This window comes from Stenella coeruleoalba, assembly GCF_951394435.1.
Source record: "Stenella coeruleoalba genome assembly, chromosome: 15".
Lineage (NCBI taxonomy): Eukaryota > Metazoa > Chordata > Mammalia > Artiodactyla > Delphinidae > Stenella > Stenella coeruleoalba.
In genome coordinates this window covers 42868130-42886495 of record NC_137161.1, presented here as the reverse complement: position 1 = coordinate 42886495, position 18366 = coordinate 42868130, and the positions used below count along the sequence as shown (strand labels likewise).

Sequence of the window (18366 nt, the reverse complement as noted above, 5' to 3'; positions counted from 1 at the left end):
TAGGCTGGCTTGAAGGCTGTCTTTGGAATAGAACGGTCAGCTCTACACAATTCCTCTGTATACGGCTGCTGAGTTAAGGCTGGCCTATAAGACTCGCACACAGACCGGCTTTCCTGTGGCTATTGTCGTTCCTGTGTGTCTCGCTGGAGGCAAGGCTGAGAACTGGTCATCGATTTAAAGATGTTCCTGTTTCCGTTGTCTTTTTTACCTGGTTATACCGGGTGCACCAACAGGTCCTCATCTGCATTTTAGTAAATTTTCAATTGAACTTTTGCTTTCTAATGCCCAAAGTGAAATGTGTAACTGTGTATTTGTTCTGTGGAGCGTGGGATAACTATTATTGTTAATAGTTTTTAGCCTAACTGTGCCTTCATGTTTTCCCTTTAACTGTCTTATCAGATGTTAAAACATATTACAAAGCTGGGTTTGCGAGGAGACAGAATAATCAAGCAGGGTGAAACATCCAGAATCTGGTGTAGATACTTAATGGGGATTTAGTTTCTAATAAATCTGCTATTCAAACATTGGGGGAATATGGGTTATTAAGCTGTCTAGGAAGAAAAAAAAAGTAACTTGGTACTGGAGCTCAGTTTTTATACTAGGGTAAATGGCAAATGGATCAAATATTTAAAAGTAAAAAGTGACATAATGACTGCAAGAAACCCTGGATTACTTTTTTTCCTAGAAATTTGGAGAAGGGAAGCCTTTAAAAATGTTTTACTTAAAATCCAGAAGCCATGAAATAAAAGTGTTAAATTTGAAATGGTGAAACAAAACAAAACAGAAAACCAACTTTACACTTGGCAGAAACACCAGAAGCAAAGTAAAAAGACAGTTTACAATGTGGAGGGAATATTTTCAATTCAAGTTTCAGACAAAGGACTTGTTAAGTCTAATATATAAAGAGCTCCTATAACTTAATAAAGGCAGCTCCAAAACCAAGGAGAAAAATGAACAAAGGATGTGACTAGATTGTCCACAGAAATGGAAATACTGATGATTTTTAAATGGAGGAAAGAAGGCTCAGCCTCATAATCAGAGAAAAGCAAAATAAAAATTCTTCAAGCTAGCATCTGTTAACTGTCCCGGCAGATGTAAGGAACCTGGTAAGACAGTGTTGAGAGACAGTCTTATACCTTGTTACTGCTGGGTGTAAAGTGCCTTCTATGGAGGACAGTTTTGTGATATCCATCAAAATTTCAAATGTGCTTTCATCTAGCAATTCCACCTCTTAAGAATTTATTTTGCAGAAATATTCACACATATTCGTAAAAACCGAAATACAAGATTATTTGTAGCAGCGTTACTTGTATTGGAAGCAAAGTCTCAACAACCTCTATAGTCTCAATAGGAGACTGTTGGTTACGGTACATGCATAGAATCGAATGCTGTGCAGCCATAAAAATGGATGAATGGGGCTTCCCTGGTGGTGCAGTGGTTGAGAGTCCGCCTGCCGATGCAGGGGACACGGGTTCGTGCCCCGGTCCAGGAAGATCCCACATGCCGCGGAGTGGCTGGGCCCGTGAGCCATGACTGCTGAGCCTGTACTCTGCAACGGGAGAGGCCACAACAGTGAGAGGCCCGTGTACCGCAAAAAAAGAAAAAAAAAAGAATGAATGAAGGATTACTTTAACTGATACAGAATATTCTTCAATGTATTATTACACAGAAAAAAGCAGGATGCGAAACAATGTGTATGATATGCTACTATGTATAAAAGGGGAAAATAAGATGGCTTAATAGATATGTAATTGCCTGTATACATATAGGTTATTTCTGGAAGGGTCTGGAGAAGCTAATAATGTTGGGTTGCCTGACAGAAGGGGAAGTTGGGGGTGGGTTATTGGATGGGGGAGGGGGAAGACCCTTTACACAGTCTACTTTTTGTAGCCCTTGATTTTAGAACCATATGAATGTTTCCCAACAGATGAATGGAAAGTTTCTTTAAAAGGGATTTAAAAGAATGTGTGTTTTGCATGGAGATAGTGTTTCTATTTCCCTGGCTCTGATTAGTGCTCATGAGGTTGATGAAGATATCTCACAGGTGTCCTAAATACCATATGCGATAGGTATGCGTTATCAGGATTGGTGAACGACGCTTAGTGAGCTTAAGTGACTTGTTCACAACCGTGAAAGTCCACTAGTCAGCCGCAGAGCCTGGACTTGACCCCAGACAGCCCAGCTCCTGAGTCTGCGTTATAAACTACCACAGATTTGTACAGTCGTGTACTATTTCATAGAGGTACATTTCTTCTTCCATTTACTAGATACTGGGGAGATTTCTTTACCCCCCCCGCCTTTTTTTTTTTTTTTTTTCAGATTTATCCAAACATTTAGTACAGAATTACGGTGATGTCGAAGAGCTTATGGATGCAGGAAACATCAATCGGACCACCGCTGCCACCGGGATGAATGATGTCAGCAGCAGGTCTCACGCCATCTTCACCATCAACTTCACCCAGGTGAGGGCAGCTGTGTGTGTGTGTGTGTGTGTGTGTGTGTGTGTGTGTGTGTGTGTGTGTGTGTGTGTGTGTGTGTGTGTGTGTGTGTGTGTGTGTGTGTTGGGGGGGGGCTGGCTCTGTCCCTGAGGGCTTTCCCTGCTGATTGGCACCAGCTGAGGACCGACCTGTGGTGAGCCAGGAGAAGCAGAGGTGGCCGACTGCCATTTTCTTGTTCATTAGACTTGAACGTGTGCTGTGTGCTGATTTCTCCGCGGTTACGTTTGAAATGCAACCTGATGTATACCCGTAAGAAATATTTAGCAGGCTTCTGCCGTGTTCTAGACATTAAAAAACTTGCTTTGTGCTTAATTAAGTCAAAATTTTCATCGTTGCCAGCTCTGTGGGAGATAACAGGGTTGCCAGTCAGAGCAGCTGGAGGCCAAGGTAACTCATCGCGGTCCATTATGGCTCTGTGGAACTCACCCGCAGCGCTGCTTGTGATTATTAGAGTGATATTAAAGGACAAGGGACGTCTTTAAGTGTTAATGTAGGAATTCATTATGGTCTGGAGGTGGAGCACATTTTGAACGTGCGTAAATGACTCAGGGCAAATGCGTTAACACCGAGACCGGGGGACGGATGAACGTAAAGGTGTGGGGTCCTCTCAGTGCCTCGCACATGTTAGGAGTTTGGAGAGGACCTGGCCTGTATTAACCATTGCACACATCAGATAGAAAAACTTAACCTTTCATTAATGAGGAGGCTCAGAGAGCAAAGAAGATGAAAAAATTCTCTAGGGTCAGTCGGAACAGCTCCTGATAAATTCTCTACAAATTTACCTTTCTTTAGACCTTTTCTTTTGATTTACTGTAGTTTACTGGGTTTTTTTCTCCTGTTTTCTGGTTAATGTGCATTAGATGTGGCCGTCCCTAGTTTCTAAGAGGCTTGCTTTTCGATCACAATATGGTAATTTCTTTTTGGCGTTTTGGTTCAGACTGTAAAACATAGGTTAAAAGTCTTTGGGAAAGTAAAATTTCGGTAGAATTCAGAATCAAGGAATACAGAAGTTAAGATTTTCACTATTTTATAATTGTGAAACAAATCGAATTTTAACATCGAATAACGGTTGAGTGATCTTTCAGATAATTGTATTTATCATATTTTGGAAAGCCATTGTGCTTGTAATGTTGCAGATTTTGGATGAGAACAAAACTAATTATTTGTGTACTTATATTTTTCTTTGTGGAATGCCCCTCAGGGCCTAGTTTCCTCATCTGCCGTGGTCAGACTCGGCCCTTTTGAGAATGACAGTGATTTGGGTAATGGAATCCGCAGTTCTTCAGAAAGTTTAGGAATCACATATGGTAGGCTTCTATTGTATTCAATTTAATTTTTGTCATCAGGAAGAAGGCCAATGAAACAACAAAATTAAAAAAAAAAATCTACCCTGAGAGATCACAGTGAGGAGCGGAAAATAATTAGAATTTGTGTTATAAACACATAAAACATATAAAAAATGTTATATAAACATATAAACATTGGGGCTCTTTATACCTCTTCCACTTTGCTTTTATATTTCACCACAGGCAAAATTTGATTCTGAAATGCCATGTGAAACCGTGAGTAAGATCCACTTAGTCGATCTTGCCGGAAGTGAGCGGGCAGATGCCACTGGTGCCACCGGGGTCCGGCTGAAGGAAGGGGGGAACATCAACAAATCCCTCGTGACTCTGGGAAATGTCATTTCTGCCTTAGGTGGGTTCATACTTGTCTGCTGCCTCTTCTCGTTCTTGGTGGTGTCATAGTAGCGCAGAGCACTTGGGTTTAATGTTTGTGTCACAAACCGGAGTAATAGCCTCAAGGTTTTTTGAAGCCGAATTAGAGAAAAAAATCTTTAATGATTGCCTTTAACTTCCCCCCCGCTTTTGTTTTTCTCCTACAGCTGATTTATCTCAGGATGCAGCAAACCCTCTTGTAAAGAAGAAGCAAGTTTTTGTGCCTTACAGGGATTCTGTTTTGACTTGGTTGTTAAAAGATAGCCTTGGAGGAAACTCTAAAACTATCATGATTGCCAGTAAGAATTTTAAATTCTTTTTCTTCAGCGTACAGTGTTTCGTGTGAATTAACTGTAACTACTGAAGTTTAAAGTGTCTCATTAGGAAATAGCACCTTTGTATTAAAAAAAAAAAAAGTTTTTCTGTTCTAAAGAAAAGCACCTTCTGTGATCCAGTCTACAGTATTGTATTATTGACTCTTTTTCCCTCTTTCTGGTTACATTAACTTGCCATGTTCTTGGTTATGCAAGCCGACGTCCATGGGGAATGATTCTTAGCTTTGCTGAAAGAACAGGACAGAAACTTCTAACGCTGCTAACTCGTGGGAGAAAATCATTGTAGGGACATAGAGTAAAAATAACCCCACTTTTTTTTTTTCTATTTCAAAGCAGAAAATATGGAATTTAAAATTAAGAATCGAGAGGAAAAAGCCCAGTAAATCTAGCAAATAATAACAGTGATATATGTCTATCTTTTCACTAATTAACAGGAAGAAGCAGAAAAGATGAAAAAAATGTGCAAAGGGGAGGTAACTGTTGAGGAGAACTCAGAAATGCTTTTCCTCCTAACCACGCCCCCATGTCCTTTCCATGTCCCCGTGTCTCCCTACACCCATGCCATGGAGTCCCTGTGGAGGCAAGGGCTCTACCTGGGGGTATGCACCCCAGACGTGGTTGTGTAGTCACTTAAGCCCTGAAGTTTGTTGGCATTGGGGTGTGATTGATTAACCAGAGCTTTAGGCAGAAAAGAATTAGCTGATCTACTGACTCTTTTCAAAAATCACAATGCTCTGGAGTTTTACAGGTGGTAGGTTTTGCCAGAACTTCTAAAAGGATTTAAATTTCTACTTTACATTGGAAGCGTACATAGTTTTGAAATCCTCTTCTTATATTTTCAACGGAGAAAACTCCCTAAGCTGCAGAGGAGATTTGGTTAGATGGCCGATTCTAAACTTAAAAAGAGCGAAATGGCATTTAAGTTGGTATAGTGAGCACTTTTCCTATGAGTCCTAGATAATTTTTAATATTCATGACTGTGGCAATGAATATTTAGTCTATCCAATGACCTGGGGTTAATCTGACTTTTAAATTACAAACCAACTTTGTGTTAAATGAAACGGAGCACCGGATAAATTACTTTTTGAATTCATTCTTCACAGCCATTTCACCTGCTGATGTCAATTACGGAGAAACCCTAAGTACCCTTCGCTATGCAAATAGAGCCAAAAACATCATCAACAAGCCTACAATTAATGAGGACGCCAACGTCAAGCTTATCCGTGAGCTGCGAGCTGAAATAGCCAGGCTGAAAATGCTGCTTGCTCAAGGGAATCAGGTTGGCTTTTTCTGAGACTTATGGGTAATTTTCTTTGAGTAATGGCACCAATTTCTAGATCTTAACGAGGCACTTATCTCCGTGGTTGTATTGATTTGAGTAAATAAGTGCTAAGTAAAGCTTTGAATGAGTTTGCCGGCCTTTCCTTTACAGCACGCTCCCGTTGGCCTTTGCATTCATTATGTGCTCCGTGCGTAAGATTTTATCCACTAAACCCAAAATGATTAACTATCTAATAGTTATCAATTACGGATGGAAATTTAGCATGCAATAGGATTAGCAGCATAATCTCCATTAGTGGAAGGAAATCGAGGGGCTTGAGTAATGTTTAAGATTCTACCCAAGCATTTTATGACTTGAAAGTGTATTTTAACAGAATGAAAGACTCGTTTGAGCACCTTCCTGAATCTCTGTTTTGTATCGCCCGTTATAGAAGTGGTTATGGTGATGCAGGGACACGTGTGACATCCCTGTGGCCTGGCTCAGGCGATTTCCCCGGGTCTTTGTTTGATTGTTGAAACTGCCTCACTTCAGGATCTCTTGGGGTTTTCGTGAAGGAGCCTTGCTTGTCCTTTTGTGTTTTTTACAGAAAACTTCCTTATAATCTGCATGGTGCACTTACTGAGCTGCATTCTGTGCTCATAGTGTGGTCCGTGCTGTTAGGTTTGGATACTGTAGTGAGAGAGAATCAAGGAGCACTTTTCATTTATTTATTTTTTAATTCTATTTATTTATTTATTTTTTCCCTGTTCAAACTTTATTCTTTTTCTTTTTCTTTTTTTTTTTTTTGCGGTACGCGGGCCTTTCACTGTTGTGGCCTCTCCCGTTGTGGAGCACAGGCTCTGGACACGCAGACCCAGCGGCCATGGCTCACGGGCCTAGCTGCTCCGCAGCATGTGGGATCTTCCCGGACCGGGGCACGAACCCGTGTCCCCCGCATCGGCAGGCGGACTCTCAACCACTGCGCCACCAGGGAAGCCCTATTCTTTTTTTTTTAAATTTTAATTAAACAAACAAACAAATTTATTTTCAGCTGCGTTGGGTCTTCGTTGCTGCGCATGGGCTTTCTCTAGTTGCGGCGAGCGGGAGCTACTGTTCGTTGTGGTGCGTGGGCTTCTCATCGCGGTGGCTTGTCTTGTGGAGCATGGGCTCTAGGCACACGGGCTTCAGTAGTTGCGGCACGTGGGCTCAGTAGTTGTGGCACATGGGCTTAGTTGCTTCGCGGCATGTGGGATCTTCCCGGACCAGGGCTTGAACCCTGTCCCCTGCATCGGCAGGCAGATTCTTAACCACTGCACCACCAAGGAAGTCCCTTAATTTTAATTTTTATTGGAGTATAGTTGCTTTACAGTGTTGTGTTAGTGTCTGCTGTGCAGCAAAGTGAATCAGTTATATGTATACATGTATCCCCTCTTGTTTAGATTTCCTTCCCATTTAGGTCACCACAGAGCATTGAGAGTTCCCTGTGCTGTACAGCAGGTTCTCGTTAGTTATCTGTTTTATACATAGTAGTGTATATGTGTCAGTCCCAATCTCCCAATTCATCCCATCCTCCCCCATTTGGTATCCACACATTTGTTCTCTACATCTCTGTCTCTGTTTCTGCTTTGCAAATAAGTTCATTTGTACCGTTTTTCTAGATTCCAAGGAGCACTTTTTAAAACGTTTGAGTTAGGGAGTTCCCTGGCGGTCCAGTGGTCAGGATTCGGTGCTTTCACTATTGTGGCCCTGGTTCAGTCCTGGTTGCGGAATTAAGATCCCATAAGTTGCATGGTGTGGCAAAAAAAAAAAAAAAGAAAAAGAAAATCTAGGTTAAATTGGAGTTAGAAATAAAGATACAGTTCTTCCCATTTTCCTAACCCGTGAATGGATGTCTGAAGTGTATCATTAAAAAAACCCAAAACTTTTCTTTAAATGCACACTGCTCTCTCCAGAGCAGCTTTCCCTTCAGGAAAATATGGCCCTCGAAGTCCTTGACATCCCATCCCGTGAGTGGTTTGACCTGTGAGAATATCGACAGGCCGAGAACCTTGCGGAGTTTCCTGAGTCCTGGAACACACCCAACAGTGCTGTCCCATAAGCTGGTGGACTGCAGTGGGCCAGGACTTGCTCTGCACCTAAAAATATCTCCACATACATTGTACTTTTTGATGTGGAGCTTTCCCGTGTGTGAAAAGAAACCGTCAGCACAGAGTCCCGCTGCACATGATGTTGTCAGGCTTGAATCACTTATGACACGAGCCACAATAGTCATTTTTATTTATACCCCTTATTATTGGGATCTTTTTTCAATGTTTTAACAACATATATCTGCAGTAAATATGTAAGGATCATCTAAACTACTACATGTGAAGGGAAGTACTTGGAAAATTCTTGGTTTAATTTCTTGTACTTAATATGTTAATAAGTTATGAGCAAAGAAAGATCAGCCTTTTAAAATTAAACTGAGGAAATCCTCGAAAGGAGCTTTATCACATGGACAGAAAAACTTTATTAAAACTTTTACACATTCTGTCTGAGGAACGTCTTCAGAGGTGTTGTATATGCCAGTTGCCTTATACTTTGTGATCTTTTGTTGTCTTGTTTCTTTCATAGCCAAAGACCACCACAGTCATTAAAGGATTATTTTTGTTACTGTAGTTTTGGGGGTGAGGATGGAAAAGATAGTTGTCTGTTTTAGGATAAACTGAAGATAAAATTCTTTGATAAATTTAATACATTATAATAAAAACAAGAGTCCAATTTAAAATAATTTATCACACTCTGAAGCTAAAAATTGTTGTGAGACAATACAGGCTTATCCAAAATTAATTAAATTTGTGATGCTCAATAAAATAAGCAAGTGTTCTTTTTTTTAATAAAGATAACATTCACAAGTTTCTTATTTATTTATTTATTGGCTGCATTGGGTCGTTGTTGCTGCGCATGGGCTTTCTCTAGTTGTGGTGAGTGGGGGCTACTCTTTGTTGCGGTGCGTGGGCTTCTTATTGCGGTGACTTCTCTTATTGCAGAGCACGGGCTTCTAGGCGTGTGGGCTCTAGAGCGCAGGCTCAGTAGTTGTGGAGCATGGGCTTAGTTGCACCGCGGCATGTGGGATCTTCCCGGACCAGTGCTCGAACTCGTGTCCCCTGCATTGGCAGGTGGATTCTTAACCACTGTGCCACCAGGAAAGTCCAGCAGGTGTCCTTAAGTGTAAATTTTTCTAGTGATATTGCTCTATTCCCACAATATCCTATTGCAGATGCTGCCATGATTCACTGAAAATGCTACTCATATCAGAGTTCTGTTTCGGGGTTATTTGTTTAAGTACAGGCAAATAAAAGCTCCTACTTTTAATAATTTTATTTGCCTATGCAGAATGCTATGTGTATCAGAGTTTCAAAGCACAATTTAAGTACGGCAAAAGATTCTGACACGTATTTGCTTCTCCTACTACATAGATTAGAGACATACAGATATATATGTAGTGGTTTATATTCACACATATATGTATATATACATACATGTGGAAGAATTATACATATTATAAGTATACGTATCAGTGAATATTCACAAGCTGCATTTACCCATCTAACCTGCATTCCATCAAGAAACAGAACATTACCAGCACCCTAGAAACTCCTCTTCATGTTCCTTTCCCAGTACTGCCTGCCCTTCCCCTCAAGGGTAACCTCTATCCTGACTTCTTAAGGCAGAGGTTGGTTTTCAGTTTTGCCTATTTTTGTTCTTTATATAAATGTAATCATGTCGTATATACTCTAGCTCTCACTTTTACATAAGGTCAAATTTATGGAATTTAAAAACATAGGCAGGGAGATTGGTTCAAGATGGCAGAGTAGAGGACGTTCTCTCACTCCCTCTTGCTAGAGCACCGGAATCACAACTAACTGCTGAACAATCATCGACAGGAAGACACTGGAACTCACCAAAACAGATACCCCACATCCAAAGACAAAGGAGAAGCCACAATGAAATGGTACGAGAGGCACAATCACAATAAAATCAAGTCCCATAGCTGCTGGGTGGGTGACTCACAGACTGGAGAACACTTATACCACAGAAGTCCACCCACTGGAGTGAAGGTTCTGAGCCCCACGTCAGGCTTCCCAAGCTGGGGGTCCTGCAACGGGAGGAGGAATTTCTAGAGAATCAGACTTTGAAGGTAACTGCGATTTGATTGCAGGACTTCAACAGGACTGGGGGAAACAGAGACTCCACTCTTGGAGGGTACACACAAAGTAGTATGTGCATCGGGACCCAGGGGAAGGAGCAGTGACCCCATAAGAGACTAAACCAGACTTACCTGCTAGTGTTGGAGGGTCTCCTGCAGAGGTGGGGTGTGGCTGTGTCTCATGGTGAGGACAAGGACACGGGCAGCAGAAATTCTGGGAAGTACTCCTTGGCGTAAGCCCTCCTGGAGAAGACTCAAATCAATAAAATTAGAAATGAAAAAGGAGAAGTTACAACAGACACTGCAGAAATACAAAGCATCCCAAGAGACTACAAGCAACTCTATACCAATAAAATGGACAACCTGGAAGAAATGGACAAATTCTTAGAAAGGTATAACCTTCCAAGACTGAACCAGGAAGAAACAGAAAATATGAACAGACCAATCACAAGTAATGAAATTGCAACTGTGATTAAGAATCTTCCAACAAACAAAAGTCCAGGACCAGATGGCTTCACAGGTGAATTCTATCAAACATTTAGAGAAGAGCTAACACCATCCTTCTCAAACTCTTCCAAAAAATTGTAGAGGAAGGAACACTCCCAAACTCATTCTATGAGGCCACCATCACCCTGATACCAAAACCAGACAAAGACACTACAAAAAAAGAAAATTACAGACCAGTGTCACTGATGAATATAGATGCAAAAATCCTCAACAAAATACTAGCAGATTCCAACAACACATTAAAAGGATCATACACCATGATCAAGTGGGATTTATCCCAGGGATGCAAGGATTCTTCAATATACGCAAATCAGTCAATGTGATAAACCATATTAACAAATTGAAGAATGAAAACCATATGATCATCTCAATAGATGCAGAAAAAGCTTTGACAAAATTTAACACCCATTTATGATAAAAACTCTCCAGAAAGTGGGCATAGAGGGAACCTATCTCAACATAATAAAGGCCATATACGACAAACCCAGAGCAAACATCATTCTCAGTGGTGAAAAACTGAAAGCATTTCCTCTAAGATCAGGAACAAGACAAGGATGTCCACTTTCACCACTATTATTCCACATAGTTTTGGAAGTCCTAGCCATGGCAATCAGAGAAGAAAAAGAAATAAAAGGAATACAAATTGGAAAAGAAGAGGTAAAACTGTCACTGTTTGCAGATGACATGATACTATACATAGAGAATCCTAAAGATGCCACCAGAAAACTACTAGAGCTAATCAATGAATTCGGTAAAGTTGCAGGATACAAAATTAATGCACAGAAATCTGTTGCATTCCTATACACTAATGATGAAAAATCTGAAAGAGAAATTAGGAAACACTCCCGTTTACCACTGCAACAAAAAGAATAAAATACCTCGGAGTAAACCTACCTAGGGAGACAAATGACCTGTATGCAGAAAACTATAAGACACTGACGAAAGAAATTAAAGGTGATACCGACAGATGGAGACATATACTATGTTCTTGGATCGGAAGAATCAATATTGTGAAAGTGACAATATTACCCAAAGCAATCTATAGATTCAATGCAGTCCCTACCAAATTACCAATGGCATTTTTTACAGAACTAGAATAAAGAATCTTAAAATTTGTATGGAGACACAAAAGACTTCGAATAGCCAAAGCAGTCTTGAGGGAAAAAAAGTGGAGGCGGAGGAATCAGACTCCCTAACTTCAGACTATACTACAAAGCTACAGTAATGAAGGCAATATGGTACTGGCACAAAAACAGATATAAATCAGTGGAATAGTATAGAAAGCCCAGAGATAAACCCACACACCTGTGGTCAACTAATCTATGACAAAGGAGGCAAGGATATACAATGGAGAAAAGACGGTCTCTTGAGTAAGTGGCGCTGGGAAAACTGGATAGCTACATGTAAAAGAATGAAATTAGAACATTCCCTAAAACCATACACGAAAATACACTCAAAATGGATTAAAGACCTAAATGTAAGACCAGACAGTATAAAACTCTTAGTGGTAAACATAGGAAGAACACTCTGACATAAATCACAGCAAGATCTTTTTCTTTTCTTTTTTTTTTTTTTTGCGGTACGCGGGCCTCTCACTGTTGTGGCCTTTCCCGTTGCGGAGCTCCAGACGCGCAGGCTCAGCGGCCATGGCTCACGGGCCCAGCCACTCCACGGCATGTGGGATCTTCCCAGACCGGGGCACAAACCCGTGTCCCCTGCATCGGCAGGCAGACTCTCAACCACTGCACCACCAGGGAAGCCCAGCAAGATCTTTTTTGATCCATCTTCTAGAGAAATGGAAATAAAAACAAAAGTAAACAAATGGGACCTAATGAAACTTAAAAGCTTTTGCAAAGCAAAGGAAACTACAAACAGGATGAAAAGACAACCCTCAGAATGGGAGAAAATATTTGCAAAGGAATCAACGGACAAAGGATTAATCTCCAAAATAGATAAACAGCTCATGCAGCTCAAATTAAAAAAACAAACAACCCAATCCATAAATGGGCAGAAGACCTAAACAGACATTTTTCCAAAGAAGACATACAGATGGCCAAGAAGCACATGAAAAGCTGCTCAACATCGCTGATTATTAGAGAAGTGCAAATCAAAACTACAGTGAGGTATCACCTCATACCGGTTAGAATGGGCATCATCAGAAAATCTACAAACAACAAATGCTGGAGAGGGTGTGGAGAAAAGGGAACCCTCTTGCACTGTTGGTGGGAATGTAAATTGATACAGCCACTATGGAGAGCAGTATGGAGGTTCCTTAAAAAACTAAAAATAGAATTACCATATGACCCAGCAATCTCACTACTGGGCATATACCCAGGGAAAACCATAATTCCAAAAGACACATGCACCCCAGTGTTCATTGCAGCACTATTTACAATAGCCAGTTCATGGAAGTAACCTAAATGCCCATTGACAGATGAATGGATAAAGAAGATGTGGTACATATATACAATGGAATATTACTCAGCCATAAAACGGAACGAAATTGCTTCATTTGTAGAGACATGGATGGATCTAGAGGCTGTCACACAGAGTGAAGTAAGTCAGAAAGCGAAAAACAAATATCGTATATTAACACATACATGTGGAACCTAGAAAAATGGTACAGATGAATTTCTGCGGGGCAGAAATTGAGGCACAGATGTAGAGAAGAAACGTATGGACACCAAGTGGGGAAAGCGGTTGGGGGGTGGTGGTGGTGCTGTGATGAATTGGGAGATTGGGATTGACATACGTACACTAATATGTATAAAATGGATAACTAGTAAGAACCTGCTGTATAAAAAAATAAATAAAATTCAAAAAAAGAAAGTGCAAAAAAAGATGTTCATCACTGCTAGTCATTAAGGAAATGCAAATTAAAACCACAATGAAACACCATTACACACCTATGAGAATGGCTAAAATTAAAAAAGCACTCCCACTTGGCAAAGTGCCGATGGGGCTGGAGAGCAAATATACATTGCTGCTGGGAGTGTGAAGCGGCGCAGCCGCTCTGGAGAACAGTTTGGTAGTTTCTTACCAAGTAAATATCCACTCACCATATGACCCATCAGTCCCTCTCTTGGGTGTTTACACTAGAAAAGTGAAATTTTCAGTTCACACAGAAATGTCACACACTGGAAACAATCCACGTGGCCCTCCAGCGGTGAATGTGGTGTATCCATACCATGGAATAAGTCAGCGATAAAAATGAAAGGACTGCTCTTGATACACCAGTAACTTGGATGAATCTCAAAGGCATTATGCTGAGAAAAAGAAGCCAGTGTCAGAAGATCCATTTATGTGACGTTCTCATAAAGCTTAGGGATAGTGGACGGATCAGGAGTTTTCAGAAGTTAGGGGTGAGAAGAGGTTGTGACAGCAAAAAGAGCACGGAGGGAGGTTTCCGGACTGGGAGAATTGTTTTGGGTTCTGATTGTAGTGGTGGCTGCGTGAATCTAGACCTGTGTTAAAATTCATTGCATCGTATACCAAAAAGTCAATTTTACTGTATGATAATTTTTTTTAAAGTAAAAGAAAACCAATTTTAATGAGTTGGAATTTAGTTGAATATGAAGCCTCATAGAATTTGCCATCTCTGTTTCTGTTGAATATAAAAAAATTTGAGCTGCTGAGTATAAAAAATTTTGAATAAAAATATTTTTGGTGTATTTAAAAAACCCCAAAAAACCAAAAAGAAAACCACATAGGCATAGGAAACCCAAGGGTTGCAGATGTACTAGGGTGCTGGCCCATGATGAGGGCTGGGGAGGTGACAGGGTACAGGCAGCAGGGTTGCAGGATGTTGGGGGGGACAAAAGGGAAAGTGAGAACAATGACAAATTGAAGGGCCTTGCATGGGCCGGTGGGAGTGTGCCGTGCAGAGAATAATAGTGAACAAGTTACATCTGAGACCGTTTGTGTGATTCATCCACGTTGGTACATGGAGTTGTAGATCTATTTATGATCATTGCTGTGTTGTATTCCATCATACAAGTATGTCCCAACTCATCTGTTCCATTTTTGATGGGCTTTTTGGGGCTATTAGTGCTGCTTTGGACTTTCTTCTGCCTGTCTTTTCAAGAATGTCCAGATGCATTTCTGTTAGGCTTATACCTCAGAGTGGATTTGGTATGTCAGAAGGGGTACATTATGTTCGGTTTTAGTAGATACTGCCAAATCATGTTTAAAAGTTGTTATACCAACTTATATTAGTATATGAAGATGCCGGTTCTAGTTGCTGCAGGTCCTTGCCAGTACTTGGTATTGTCTATTTTTCATCGTAGCCACTCTGTTGGAGCTTCATGGTATCACAGAATGACTGGTTTGCACTCTTCAGATGATTCATGAAGTCGAGCATTTGGATATCTTGTCTTTTCACATGTCCTCTTTTGTTGTATTTCAAAGCAGACTGCTGCTTTGAATTTGGCAGAGAGAAAATGTTAACTCTTCCCTCTTGAATGTACCTGAAGATAACAAGAAAATTAAACAATATAGAAATGAAATAAGCAAGAACAGTCCAGGAAACAAAGACCACAGCGAGTAAGAGGAGGTGGAAGGATGATGGATTTCTCATTGTGTAGCCGGAGTCGCAGATAAACTATAAATAATAGCAGGATAATAGAAGTGTCGTTACGTGTAAACTTTGAAGATAGATACATCTCAGAGAGGGTCACAGTAAAACCAGGTGATATGGTGTGTGTGAGAATGGGCAAAGGCCTACCAGGTAATTCAAGGGGAAAGAGAGCAGTGCAGAAACAGCATGATGTGAGCCTTAGAAAAAGCACTTTATCATGACAGAGAGTGCAGTTCATAATTAAAATCAAATAGGAAGTCAGCTTTCATAAAAGAAAAAAAACACAACACGACTGTAGGAAATGGCAGGAGACAGAGACTACACACTCGCCACGGGGAACGTTAACTTCTCTGTCTCATTCCGTGAGTGCTCACCGGGACAAAAATAAGTGAGGACGTAGCACATTTACATGACATCATGGAAATTTGCTCTAATCAGTACAAACCAGGAGAAAAGATTGCCGGCTCATGCAACAAAAGGCTACTTTCCTTATTATGAAAAGAGCTTCTATTTAAAAAAAAAAGAAAGATCACAACCTGACAGAAAAGTGAACAAAGAATGTGAGCATAGTTCATAGAAAAGAGAGTTCGAAATGGCTTCTAAACATGTGAACATGTGCTTACTGTCTTTTGCAATACGGTCAGTGCAGATCTGAAGCAATGAGTATATACATGCATGTAGATACAGAGAACGTCATCAAGCTCTGTCTTTTACTGCATGGACATTATAACCTCAAGGAGATGTCCTTTCCACCCATCAGCTGGGAAGAGATAAAACACTTGATCGCCCAGTGTGTGGGCACAGGTGGGAGACATGAGGTGGCTGCCTGTTGGTGGCGTTGATGTTGCTGAAGTTCTGATGTAGTTTTCCTCTTGGTTTAACACAGGAACTTAATCTGAGTATTATTTAATCCTGAACATTTGTCTTCTAAACAGACACCTTGCAAGGAATAATTTAATTGCAAATGGTTTAGTGTTACTAAAGATGTCTTTTAAAAGGACTTAGGTAGGTCTTTCTTTGCATGTGCCCCAAAATAGTAGTCTGTATGCGTACATTTAGTCAGTGATTGTCTCCCAAGTTGAGGATAATGGTCAGAATGTTTCGGCTCTGATTATAGACAAAAAACCCTAACAGCGGTGTCTGTACAATTAGCCATGTTATAAAGGGGTTACTAATTGTTTTGAAAATTGTCAACCATCTAATAAGCGATGCAGTCATAATAACACCTGCCACCGGTACTTCTTCAGTGGAAAACATTTATTGAGTACCATCTGTGTACAAGATGACCCTCGAGGTGCAGAGGGGCAGGGATGCGTTGTGGTGATGAGTTAACGCAGCTCTTTTCCTTCACTCAGGATGACTTTCCTTTACTAAGGGTTAACTAGCTGGCCTCCTTCTCTGTAAACCAGGTAAAAGTGGGATGCCAGCTCCATCACCAGACAGCATCCCTAATGATAACAGTGACCCCTAACAGGTGAATTGCAGCTGCATGAGGATGAACTGTATGTAAACCCCTGTGAGAAACCGCAGCTCGGGGTTTCCCCGTGGGTGCTGACTCTTGTTACTGGGTTTGTCCCTGGTGGGTCCTGGAGGTTGTGCCTCTGGTGTTGTTACAAGAGACGCTGCCTCCTGTGGGGCCTGGGCTTCTCAGCCAAGGTGGGTACCATGTGCCCGTTTGAATCTGGACCCCTCAGGAGGGTCAGAGGCAGTAGCTCCTGGGCTCGGCTGGGACCCTGCCCTTCCTGCCGCAGCTCTGCTTTCTGCCCAGCAGACAGATGCCAAGCATGGCCTACCGTGTCTTGTGAGTCTGAATGTTTAACTGAGCCTAAGATGACCACCTCATGGATTATATTTGTTTGAATAGAAATTGAAAAGTAAATAATAATAAAAAAAATGTGACAGCCTCTGCGAAGGACACCTTGGCAATTAAAACCAAAATCCTACATATAGATGACTCACACATGCCCTTCTAGGATTTTGCTCTCTTGATACACAGCCACACATACTGTAGGCAACAGGTGTAAGATGGTCACTGTAGCTTCGCTGGTAAAGCAGAAGATGAGAAAAAACTGCATGTCCATTAAAGGAAAGTACGGACATAAATTGTACCATAGCCACACAATGGAGTATTCTACAGTGGAATTGGAATTGTTAGAAAGAATGCAGTGGACTTACTCGTACTGAATTTTCCCCAAGATAGTCTGTGAAGTGAAAAAGGCAATGTTCAGAATAGTGTTCATGCTGTTGATGTTTAGAAAAACACAAACATGCTTGCATATGCCCAGAATAACTGCACATTTACATAGCAAATTGGCCAAGAGAGGTTGCCTATGGGGTGGGGAGGGAGGGAGACCCCCTTCCTTTTTTTCTTGTGACATTGTCGGGAGCCCCGTGTCCCTGCCTCACAGGTTATGAGTTACAAATGCAGTTGGAGCCCCCGTGCGCCCCGCCTGGTTGTGTTTGACTCTCCCGTCTCTGCCTGCGTTGTCCCCCCAGGGCAAACCTGAATTTGATGTTTATCATTCTCATGTCAGTCTTTATATCTTTGCAGCACGGATAGGGAAATGGACACACAGGTTGTGGTACAGCCATACTGTACGCAGGATGTGATCCAGCAGTGATGAGAAAGGAGTTTTCATTTGCACGTGTCAGTGTGGATGGATCTCAGAAGCCTGTGGTTGAGCAAGACTTATGCTTTCTTTTTGGATGTGTACTTTGTATACATTCAAAACAGACGAATCCTTCAGGATCTAGGGATTTAGACTGTGTTTGATTTTGATAAAATGTCAGTATGTTACATGTTTTTCTTTTTCCTTCTCTTTGCTGATTTGTGTTGCAAATGTAGTTTTACCAGGGTGCTGTGGTTTTGAATATTATGAGAAATGAAACCCAACCCATGGGTTAAAGATTTAGTGATGAATGACACTTTTTGGGGGGCTGTGGGACAATACTTCTTACCTCTGTTTGATAGTTTATTTGGCAATTCTGATAATTCACAATATCATGGCTGGGTCCTTCCTCTAGATTACTGGTGTTCACTAATTGCTGCTGTCTTTTTTGGTTTACGTTGTAGATTGCCCTCTTGGACTCTCCCACAGCCTTAAGCATGGAGGAGAAACTTCAGCAGAATGAAGCCAGAGTAAGTGATACCTTGACTGGTTATGTTTTTGAGAAAAATCATAGCTTTCAGTATTTTAAGTGCATACTTTTTAGTACTTGCTGTTTGAGACTCATTTTATTTCTATATGACACTTAACACTCCGCCCGCCCTCACCCCATTTT

At 41.1% G+C, this 18366-nt stretch overlaps 1 protein-coding gene across 4 annotated transcripts in view; it reads left to right on the top strand.

Annotated features, from left to right (window-relative positions):
- Nucleotides 1–18366, top strand: part of LOC307198911 (kinesin-like protein KIF16B) — a 280798-nt gene that overhangs the window by 44151 nt on the left and 218281 nt on the right. For all 4 annotated transcript variants that reach the window (XM_079946236.1, XM_079946235.1, XM_079946238.1 and 1 more), the window contains 5 exons: nucleotides 2320–2462; nucleotides 4028–4196; nucleotides 4384–4515; nucleotides 5655–5830; nucleotides 18158–18223. In XM_079946236.1, coding sequence (XP_079802362.1) covers nucleotides 2320–2462; nucleotides 4028–4196; nucleotides 4384–4515; nucleotides 5655–5830; nucleotides 18158–18223 — 686 coding nt within the window. The remainder of the gene's footprint in view (nucleotides 1–2319; nucleotides 2463–4027; nucleotides 4197–4383; nucleotides 4516–5654; nucleotides 5831–18157; nucleotides 18224–18366) is intronic.